Genomic DNA, 12,142 nt, shown 5'->3' on the forward strand with positions numbered 1-12,142 from the left:
ATAGACTTTCCTTTAGTTCTTGGAAGACAAGGTATCTTTACACACAGATCCTTCATCTTTTACCAAAGGTGGAAACTCCATTTCATGCAAGCCTGAAGGTGGAGGTCCCTGCTTTTTGAAATTTGGAGTCTTCTTCTCCACAGGCTAAGGAATTACACTTCCTGGATGTACTTCGAGTCCTCCTATGCTATTTGAAGGTCTCCAACAGTTTCTGGAGATTGGATCATTTATTTGTACTTTTTAGTGGAGCAAGTAAGAGTAACAAGACTTCTAAGGCAACCATTGCATGATAGCTAAAGGAAGCCATTGCATCATCTTATATTTTGTAAAGGACGCTAAGTTCCAGAGGGACTGAGGGCTTATTCCATCAGAACCCTGGTGGCATCAATTGCTTTTCTCTCATGAGATCTGTCTGGCAGTTACTTGGTCTTTGCTACATACTTTTGCAAATCATTGCAGGCTAGATGTTTGGACACTGGAACCAGCTAGTTTTGCTGAAAGTGTGCTGCGACTCAGTCTTTCAGGTTCCCAACTAGTATAGGGGAGCTTGGGTACATCTGGACTGATCTGGGGGATGATAAGGAAATGAAAGTTTTGTTCTTACCTGCTAATTTTCATTCCTGGGGTCCCACAGATCAGTCCAGAACCCCTGCCCTGTTTTCAAAAGACCACTCCAGTGTGTGTGTATATAATCGGAGGTGGCCTTCTTTAGTTTAAGAGTTTTTGAATCTTGTCTGTACACTAATGGGCTCCGTGCTTGGGTATAGTGTATACTGAGGGACTGCATGTGGCACACTGGCTTAAGTAACTTGATTTCAATAAAGCTTTTTTTTCCTCTGTCTCCATCTGCTCGTAGGGGAGAAAAACCTATGAGTCTGGACTGATTTGTGGGACTCCAGCAACAAAAATTAGTAGGTAAGAACCAATTTTCCTATTTTAGCCAGCTAATTCTGATCAGAAAAATTCTTGTTCTAAAGTTAGTGACCAGTCAGTGACCAATAGCACCCTCCTACTGCTCAGGATAAAAAAAAGATGTAGCTGTGTCTTACCTGATCTCCCTCCCAGCTCAAATATTTTTTAATTTTACCATGGTTGATCAAGTCTGCGCTTCTCCCTTTCCAGTTCAGCATGGGAAGAGGAGAGGCTCTTATCTCTCTGTTCCACTTAATATTGAGTGCCAACAGTTACCCGCACTTGGTATTAATTTATTCATTGCAGTCAGGCAATGAATGATCCCTTCACTCCCAACTGTCAGTGAAAGGTCCAATCTCCCTTCAACATTATGTTTTGAAGCGGGATTAGATTGTCCCTTTACTGACACATGTAGCCCTCAAAACCAGCAAATGACATCTGTTTCCTTTTCAGGAGAGATGGGGTTTTGGTCTGGTTTATTTATTTTTTTGTTGCATTGTAGTACCCTGGATGCCCAGCTATGGAAAATGAATATAGTTCTTTGCTTGGAATAAAAATTTAAATACTTCCTCCTTTCCTGAGCAGGGCATTGTGTGGTTTACTAAAACGCAAAATGTATGTCTGCTTGTATGTTTTTGTTTTTTTTGTTCATCCCAGGACTGTTTGGGATGATAGTGGTCTAGTTTGGCTGCATCCATGCCCATCACTTGTGTGTCTAAAAGCTATTGTGAAATTACTGTGGGAATGGATAATGGTGTGATATCCTTACTCCTCGGTGGTTCCTTCTCATGAGCAGTTTTATTCACATCTCAGGAAATTGCAAGGCTTCATGAAGAAAATGAGAAACTAAGGGCCAGACTCCGGACGATAGAAACACAGGTAATGTCATACCTCCAAATGTAACTTTGTGTATGAGTCTGTATGGTGGGCACAATAATCCTTATGTTCACCTCATTCAAGTTTGGGCGGTGGAGTTTGAGAAGATTGGCATGCTCTTTTACTGTATGCAGAATGTGAAAATGTGCAGCCAGTGTTCTCTGGAATTTTCTTTTCTTTTCCAGAACTTAATAGTTCACTTTATAAAATACATAAAACAAGGGAAGCTGGAGCAATATATATATATTTTTATAATTGTTTTATTGAAACAGTTTTGGAATGACATACTGGAATGCAATAATATGTCATCAATACAAGTGTTACCCTTCTCCCCCACACCCTCCCTATCCCTCCTCCAAAAAAGAAGAGCTTTTATCTTTATTCCAGGTTTGAAAAATACTCCAAATTTTCTCAAATTTAGAGACGGTATCTCACCAAAGTGCTTTCAAATGTTCCATCTGGTAAATTTGAAGAAGTCGCTGATAGACCAAAATCTTGCTAGGTGGATTCTTGTTTTCCCAGTGGCAGGCTATTTTGCGTCATATGGCAAGTAGTATTTGAGTCACCCAGCGATCTATATTTTTCGTGTTCCTTCCACTGAAGCCGATAGTAAAAGTACCATTGGCTTGCTGTCTGTAGTAAATTGAGTAATGTCTGCAATTAAAGCACATATCATATTCCAGTAAAGCACAATTTCCGGGCACAATACCTGCCATCGAACTCCGTGCTTCACAATTCCTCCAGCATTGATCAGATGCATTAGGAAACATGGCTTTCAATCTAATTTGGGTGTAATACCACAGGAAATATATTTTAAAAGAATATTCTGTTAATGAGACAGCGATAGATGTTTTCCTAAATTGTCTTCTAATATCCTCCTCAGGTTTCTTCCTCAACCGTAAACCCTAAATTTCCCTCCCAGGCTCGCTCATGTTTAAGTAGCCCCTCTAGGAATCGACTCGGCACTTTATAGATGCTAGAAATGAATCCCTTAGGAAGCAACCCTTTTACACAGAATTTCAAACAGAGTGCCCTTTTCCCATCTAGGTTTTGCCCAAATTCTGGTGCATGTAATTTCTTAATTGCATATATGCAAACTGATCTCTATCATCTAAACTATATTTTTCCTTCAAATCAGCAAAGGTTAACTAACCCTGAGGAACTAAAAGCTGTCCAATTCAAACAAGTCCCTTTCTTTCCCAAATTTTAAATCGTGCCCCCTCCATTCTAGCCAGGAATGCTGGATTATGTCGAATAGCCAGTAATGGGGAGTATGGCCCCCAAGAGGTCATCTTATTCCTGATAGAGCCCCAGATTTCTAAAGTCCACCTAGTAAAAGAGTTACAGATGTTTTTGATTCTAGTTTGCACAACCAGAGGTAGGCATGTATCTGGATCCCACTTAAAGTGATCTTCAGTGGTGCTCTGTGCCATTCCAATATTGCTCTAACCTGGGCCGCTTTATAATAACATTCTACATTTGGGACACACAGGCCTCCCCCTTCTTTAGGCAGAAACATAACGTGTTTAACAACTTTAAGAGGCTTTGCTGCCATAGAAAATCTAGAAACTTTTTCTGAATCTTTTTAACGTCTCCCCTGGAGAGAGCCACGGTAAGAACCTTGAACAGGTAACACAGTCACAGTGGTGACTTCATTTTTAGTATTACTATCCTCCCCAGTCAGGATATAGTGGACTTGCTCAAAATATCTAAATTTTGACATCAGTGAGAATAATTTAATCTTGTTAAATGTTGATAGTTTCTAGTTAATCTGAACCCTAAATATTTTATATATTCAGTTACCCATTTAAATGGAAAATTATGTAAATGGTTTGCCAGTCCCTGGGGAGTAGATGAATTGAGAATTTCCACGTTACTCATATTTAAAGCCTGCTACTCATCCATACTGTGTAATTTCTTCAACTAGAACTAGTAAGGATGTTTAAGGGTTAGATTATGTAAACACTGTCATCTGCAAATAGCAAGACTTTATATTCTGCTTGTCCCCTAGTAATCCCTTTAATGTCCCCATTCCTTCTGATCTAACATGCGTGAACAAGAGCAGAGATAGCAGACATCCCTGCCTTGTCCCTCTCTCTAGGTAAAAAGTTCTTGAAGACCCTCCATTAACTTTGATATAGGCTTGAGGGGAATCATATAATGTCCATATCCAAGTACATAACTGGTCCCCCAGGCCATATTTCTCCAATACTTTGTACATGAACTGCCAATTGTAGGGACCCGCTGGGTAGAATTCTGCTGCTTGAGCTTCCCCAGGCCTGTTCCCTCTGCAGAATCCTACGACCAGTGGAGCTGGAATATGGGCTAAAAGCATAGCTGAGTCTGGAATCGTTCTGGTTCTCCCTTCCAGTACCATCCTTTGTAAACAGCAGTTCCCAGCTGATCCTTTTGTCCCTAGCCCAAGCACTTAAGTGTCTGGGAGTAAAGTGCTGGCTGCCCTGCCCCCCAGCCTGGTTACTTTTCCGTAGCTGGGGAGGATTGCCACCTCTCCCTTTGTAGGAAACCCACAAGCTGAATTACTCCCTTTTCAATGCCAAGGATTTCAACTTTTCCTACTCCTCCCGCTGCAGTCCAGTTGCAGACTTTCTCTGCTGTTAGATGCTAGCAGCTTCTCTTCCTTCCTTCCCCTTGCAGTTAATCTCTGTTTGGTTTCCTCACCAGCTTTGTATATCTGGTAGCTCCTTCTTAATCAGGTCACCACTTGGTTCCTGGTCTTGCGCAATCTCCGTTTCCCTTAGCCCTGTGGTGTAGTTATCCTGTCCCCCACCCCAAGTTCTGCCTACATTGGTTTCCTCTTCCCCTTCACTCCCCTTTAATCTGAGTAATGGGATGTACCTCCCATTACATAATGTACTCTTATCAAATGCCTTTTCCGCGGCTATAGCAAGCAATTCAGAATCTTGTTGCACCTCTCCGAAAGCCCAAATAAGATTTGAGTACTCATTTAATATTATCTAATGTGTTCCTCTGCATTATGAAGCCAGATTGGTCTTCATGGATTAATCCAATTAAATTCTAGCTAATCTGTATGCTAAGATTTTTAATATTTTTACATCAATATTGAGCAGAGAGATAGGTCTGTATGACCTGCATATAGTGGTATCTCTACCTGGTTTAGGAATGATGGCGATACTCGCCAACCTCATCGATGGTGGTAATCCACCATCCTTTAAAAATAATGTACAAAGGGAGCCAACCAAGAGGCTAGAAAATCACTTGTAAAATCAAGCAGTACAACCATCTAACCCCAGCAATTTGTCAACTTTTAAGTATTGAATGACTATTGTCTTCCCTTTCTGAAATATCTCTAACACTGCCTGTTCTGGTGTCACACTAAGCAACTGTACATCTAAGTATGCTACTACATCATCATCCTTAATATTCTTCTTTTTGGTATAGATCTTGATAAAATTCATGAAACCTCTGCAATATTCGACAAGGATCATTATTCTAGATGACGTTCTTTTATCCTTGTCCCCTTTACCTGCATCTGTGCTACCTGTCCTCTCAATTTGAACACCAGAAGTCTAGAAGACTTATTCCCTTGTTCAAAGTAGGTCTGCTTAACCTGTATCAACTGCTAATTGATGTGATCAAGTAGCAGTGATTGCAACTGATCTCACAGTTCCTCCAATTGTGCCAAAATGTTTTGGGATCCTTTTTTTTCTTTGTTGTTTTTCCAAATCAGCTATAAACATTCTTAATTCTGCTGCCTTTTGTTGCTTCTGCCTCTTAACCAGAGAGGCCCACATAATTAACTTTCCTCATAAAAACACATTTTAATCCATCCCATAAGATTGCCTCATTGACTTCACCATTATCATTAAAGAGGAGATATTCCTGTATTTCCTCCTCAATCTTTAAGCATATTTTCTCATCCTCAAGAGTGTATCATTCAATCTACAATATGTTTTTGGCTGAAATATGCTAAATGGTCCATCCATACTCGAGCACAGTACCCGCTTGGAGAAGTTTTTCTACCAGCCTTGAAGAACAAAACAGCAGATCTGTGCAAGAGTTTGGCACAGAATAAAATGTATAATCTTTTGTGGTAGGGTTTAATGTTCTCCAGTTATCTACTATTTCCAACATATGTAAAAATTTCTATGTGTTTTCTGAGATTGCATAGATGGTTTAGAATTGTCTAAAAAGGGCTGGATAGTTAAATTGAAATTGCCTCCCACTACCAGTTCTGTCGAGGAATCAAAAACGTGACATTTGTTCTGTTTGGGAGCCTATGGTGGTATTAAGCATCACACGCTTGCCCTCTTTATCCTTCTTTATTTTCAACATTTTAATAGTAAGAGATTTGTGAAAGAGAATCCCCCACTCCTACTCTTCCTATTCTTGCATGAAGATGCCAGTATGATTTGTGAGTAATTCTTATGCCTTTAATATAGAAAAGTTTTAATAATTTTTCATCTTTTTTTAATTCTGTAAATAACTACCTTTTTAGTATTGACTACTGTAGTGCTTTATACATTGGTCTTCCTGCTGCAACTCTACGATCTATCTAACTCTTAATCAACTCTGCTGCACAACTCCCTGACTGACACAAAACGTTCAAATCACATTACACCAACTCTAATTCATCTCCATTGGCTATCCATATCCGAACACATCAAATAGACCTGAAAAATGCAATAATAAAACCAATTCTGAAAAATAAAAACAGTGACCCAACCGTCCTAAGTAACTATAGACCTGTTTCAAACTTGCCCATGATTGCAAAATTAATAGAAAAAGCAGTACAAAAGCAACTAGCAGAACATCTAGACAACAATAACATACTCTTCCCATCACAACATGGCTTCAGAAAACACTATAGCACCGAAACATTACTAATCTCTAGAGATGTGAATCGGAACTGAAATCGGATCCGATTCTGGTTCCGATTCACATCTATAGAGATGTGAATCGGAACTGAAATCGGATCCGATTCTGGTTCCGATTCACATCTCTACTAATCTCACTATCAGATACCGTACTGCGTGGATTCGACAGTGGAAAACACTACATCTTGATACTACTAGATCTGTCCGCAGCATTTGACACAGTAAACCACAACATACTATTGAACAGACTGGAAGAAATTGGATTACAAAACAAAACAATTAAATGGTTCGTTTCCTACCTTAACAATAGATCCTATCAGGTACAGATAAACTCAATATCAGAGAAAATCACACTAAAGACAGGAGTCCCCCAGGGCTCAGCACTTTCAGCAACTCTATTTAACATTTACATGCTCCCCCTCTGCCACCTACTGGCTGGTCTAGGTGTCATGCACTACATTTATGCTGACGACATTCAATTAATTCTACCAATTGAAGAATCAATTGAAAAAACTCTAAACTTAGCAATGCTATACCTAGACATAATAAAACAACTATTAAACCAAATGGAACTAGTAATCAACATTGAAAAAACAGAATTCATACATCTTGAACGAAAAAACATTGAAAGAATTCAAAATCCCATTCGACTTAAAAATGACAAATCAATAGACTTAACTGATAAAGCTAGAAACCTAGGAGTAATTATAGACACAGAACTGAGCCTTAAGCAACACATATCAATAAAAACAAGAGAAGGCTACGCCAAACTAATGATCCTTAGAAGACTAAAACCCTTATTAAATCAGGAACACTTTCGTACAGTACTACAAGCTTTAATATTTGCCAGCACGGACTACTGCAACACACTTTTCCTAGGATTACCATACACCACTATCAGACTGCTGCAAATACTACAGAACTCGGCTGCCAGAATACTTACTGGTAAAGGCAGAAGAGATCATATCACCCAAACACTTGCAGATTTACCCTGGCTCCCAATAGAACAGAGAATTCAATTTAAAGCACTATGCACAGTTCATAAGCTAATAAACAACGAAAACTCGGACTGGCTAAACACCGCATTACGACTACATGTCCCCCAAAGAAACCTCAGATCAGCCAATAAAGCTCTACTAACCATACCCTCAGTCAGAACAGCAAAGTTAACCCAAGTTAGAGAGAGAGCACTATCTTTGGCAGGACCATTATTATGGAACACATTACCACTAGAATTAAGACTAATGAAAGAAATAAAACTCTTCAAAAAAGGCTTAAAAACATGGCTCTTCAAAAAAGCATTTCACAGTGAGGTAACGGAATAACACATACACAAAGCAGGAATTCACCAAGAAAAAGCAGTATTGCTTACTTTTTGTTTTCTCACAATTTAAGTATAAAATTATAAAGACAGTTAATAGTAAATGGTAATCACACCCTTTCCCATTTAGAGTATATTATCGAACTATGTTACCGTATAATAATGGCACCCTTTGGATAAATTAGAAACCACATATTTGTGCCTAACTGTAAACCGTTGTGATGGTGCTCCACTATACGACGGTATAGAAAAGTTTTAAATAAATAAATAAAAACTGGGAACGATAATATATAAACTTCTGAATGACGGCTCTTGTCCATGGGCCAACTCCTTACTCAAATTTTACCAACCCTCTCGATCTCTACGCTCATCACACCACCTCCTTCTCGAAGTCCCCTCTCCAAAAGCAGCACACCTCTATATTACACGCGAAAGGTCCAAACCTGATCCGCAGATCTTGGATCTTGTGCTGGTGTGGTCCTGCTGGGGAGAGTGATCCGGGCTCCCCGGTATCACCCCAAGCACTGCTGCACCTTGGCACAAAAGGGCCCTCGACCCCTGGCCGCAGCCGCCTCAATCACCATAAGGGATGGTCCCCTCAGGACCTGACAACCCCTGGGAGGCCACAGGACACTGTCTGACGTCATCTCTCTTGTCTCTTTTTTTTGTTTTTTAAAGAAATAGAACCCTAAGTTCTGGCTGACTAACTCTATTCTCCCTTTTCTCACAGGACAAGCAGTATGATAGTCCTCACACATGGGTGACATCCTCAGGATGGAGCCCAATCACGGAACACTTTTGTCAAAGTTTCTAGAACTTTGACTAGCACCTACTGGGCATGCCCAGCATGGCACTAATCCTGCATCCAGCAGGGGTCCCCCTTCAGTCTCCTTTTTTTTTTCCCCACGCAGCAGTAGCCACGTGGGTTAAGGAGCTCTCTAGAGATTCTTGACAGGAATTTTCCTCATGGAACTTCTTTAAAAATTTCAAAAATTCTACCTCATCCGGGGTCCCCCTATCAATTTCCGTATCCTCTGTTGTAAGGTAAGGCTTTACCCTCCATTGTCGATTCCCTTAGAGTTTTCCCTTCGGGGCCTACCGGCCATCGACCGCACTGCAGCTACATTTTTGTCAAAGCAATGGCGTCAGGTTTTCGTCAGTGCTCCGATTTGTCCTCTGACAATGTTCATCACAGACCCGCATAGGGTTTGTGTGTTGTGTTTGGGGTCGGACCATGACGTCTTAACTTGCACCAAATGTGCCCAAATGACACCAAAGGGCTGTAAGGCCTGCTCAGAGAAGATGGAGTTTCTTTTCAGGCAAAGCCACAGACTCCATCGTGCGCTTTGACATAATCTGAACGGGTGCCATCGACCTCTCGCCAGCAGCAGGATACCAGTGCTGCCCACCCGGCACAGACTACTCCAAAGGCATCGACTTCTTCCTCTTCGGCTCTGGAGAAGGACCGAGGTGAACATCGTGAAAAATGTCAGCACCACCATCGTAAGGCTCAGTCCGCCGATCCAGGCAAGCCCTCAGCATCTGCGTTGACAGAGCCACCGAGTAAGAAATCCCATCCAGAGAAGCCCCCATCCTCCTCTGCGACTGGTTCACCAAGGCGTTCCCCACCTTCATTGGTGCCGGGAGCCGCGACTCCACTTTCACCGGTGGACCCTCTGGCTACACCAGCACTGCCTCCTACTCCGGAGCTGGGGTTACACGCCCCAGGCTTCCGCGAGGAATTGGATGATCCAAGAGGCCATCGTAAAGGCACTACAGGGCTTCAACTTCCATCGACGCTGGCACCGATTCCAGCTCTGGTCACCGACCTGATTCCTACGGTGCTCGCACCGCTACTGGGCAGGCTGGATGCATTGATTGGTGCCTTTCCACCGGTAGAACCGAAGACACCAGTATGTCCCATGCCTTCCACCCCGATTCCTTTGTTGTCGGAGGACGAAGACGCACCGAGGCCGGAACCTATACCTGGACCGTCTGGAATCCTGCCACCGACTCGCCCGCCGATGTCACTGGTTCCATCGGTGCCTATTCCGCCATCGATGCCGCATCGTCCTCAATCGTGCCACTGTCGATGCCGTCTATGCCTCCACCGGTGCCATCGGTGCCTAGACCTGATCCCTTAGGAATAGCCCCACGTCTTCCCTCTGGAGATCCCATGGGAGCCGGAGACCAAACTTACGATCCTTGGACGGATGATTCTTCCCAAGATACTGATGACCTGCCTTCAGAACCATCTCCCCCTGAAGAGGGAAGACGTTCTCCTCCAGAGGACCTGTCCTTTTATTAATTTTATAAAGGAAATGTCTGAAGCCATACCATTCCAGCTTCAGACAGAAGAGGACTCCAGGCACAAAATGCTGGAAGTGCTCCAATTTGTAGACGCACCCAAGGAGATCATGTCCATACCTGTTCATGAAGTTCTTCTTGACCTACTGAAGAGGAATTGGGAACATCCAGGCTCTGTACCACTGGTGAACCAGAAAACAGATGCCACCTACCTGGTGCAAACAGCCCCTGGTTTTCAGAAACCACAGCTGGCCCATCATTCTGTGGTTGTGGAGTCGGCCCAGAAGAAGGCACATCGTTCTAAGCCTCATTCTTCCATACCTCCAGGGAAGGAACAGAGGTTCCTGGATGCATTTGGCCGACGTGTTTTCCATGGTTCAATGCTTATTTCTCGCATAGCTTCCTACCAGTTATACATGACCCAGTATAATGGGGACCTTTTTAAGAAGATCCAGGATTTCTCTGAGACTTTGCCCGACCAATTTCAGGATCAACTCAGTAGCCTGGCTCAGAAGGGTCTAGATGCTGGCAAGCATGAGGTCCGCGCTGTGTATGATATTTTTGACACTGCCTTAGGCTGTCCGCAGTGTGGATTAGTAAACGGAGGTGGGCCTGGTTAAAGTCCTCCGACCTAAGACAAGAGGTACAGGACCGGTTAGCTGACCTTCCCTGTGCTGGTGATAATCTCTTCGGGGACAAAATCCAGGAAACCGTAGTGCAGCTTAAGGACCACCATGAGACGCTACGTCAGCTTTCTTCGGTGCCTTCTGATTTCTCGTCCACCTCCAAGAGGACATTCAGAAGGGACTCTAAGCGGCCGTCCTTCAAGCCGCGGAGATATTATCGTCCTGTTTCTCGGGGTTGCCCCTCCAGGCCTTACCAGAAGGATCAGCCCAGACAATCCCGGCCTCAGAAGACTCAACAGCTCCTCAACTGGGCCCAGCTTCAGGATTTTGACTCCTCGCTGGAGAGCATATGCCAACCTCCTCTACCATCCATACCCGTCGGCGGTCGAGTGTGCCACTTCACCAACATATGGCACACGATCACTACAGATCAATGAGTACTCACTGTAGTGACTCAAGGTTACCACCTCAACTTCCTGACTGTACCGGCGGACTCCCCACCTCGGCCGAAGTGGGGATGATCTGACCACTCCTCTCTCCTAGAGGAGGAGATTTCCACCCTCCTCAACTCCCAGGCGATAGAACCAGTGCCCCTCTCCCAACAGGGGCAGGAGTTCTATTCCCGGTCTTTCCTTATTCCAAAAACGTCGGGGGGCATTCGTCCAATTCTGGACCTACGTGCCTTAAACAGGTATCTACAAAGGGAAATGTTCAGGATGGTAACCTTGGGCTCTCTGCTTCCTCTTCTATAAAGAGAAGATTGGCTTTGCTCTCTAGATCTTCAAAACGCATACCCACACATCTTGATCACTCCGTCTCATCACAAATTCTTTCTGTTCCTAGTCGGCCCCCGACACTTCCAGTACCGGGCACTGCCATTCAGCCTAGCGTCAGCACCTCGAGTCTTCAAGTGCCTCATAGTGGTCGCGGCCTACCTCAGGGGTCAAGGAATCCATCTACTCTTATCTTGACGATTGGTTGATAAGGGCTCCAACCCAAAGGATGCACTAGCCTCCTTATGTCTAACTCTCCATACACTTCTGTCTTTCGGGTTTCTGGTCAACTATGCCAAGTCCAAGCTAGTTCCATCTCAAACCCTATCCTTCATAGGGGCAGACTTGGATACCATACAGGCAAAAGCCTCCCTCCCTCAGGATCGTGCTCATACTCTCACGTCCCTGGCGCAATACCTCCAGGCTCGAGATTACTCAATGGCTCATCATTTCCTCACTTTGCTGGGTCAC

General features: G+C 43.3%; 1 protein-coding gene across 1 annotated transcript in view; it reads left to right on the plus strand.

The window, feature by feature from the left end:
- LZTFL1 (leucine zipper transcription factor like 1) overlaps window positions 1-12,142 on the plus strand; it is a 77,140-nt gene that overhangs the window by 24,618 nt on the left and 40,380 nt on the right. Inside the window, exon 6 of the mRNA XM_029589460.1 lies at window positions 1,726-1,791. Coding sequence (XP_029445320.1) covers window positions 1,726-1,791 — 66 coding nt within the window. The remainder of the gene's footprint in view (window positions 1-1,725; window positions 1,792-12,142) is intronic.

Source organism: Rhinatrema bivittatum, chromosome 2, assembly GCF_901001135.1.
Source record: "Rhinatrema bivittatum chromosome 2, aRhiBiv1.1, whole genome shotgun sequence".
Taxonomy (NCBI): Eukaryota; Metazoa; Chordata; class Amphibia; order Gymnophiona; family Rhinatrematidae; genus Rhinatrema; species Rhinatrema bivittatum.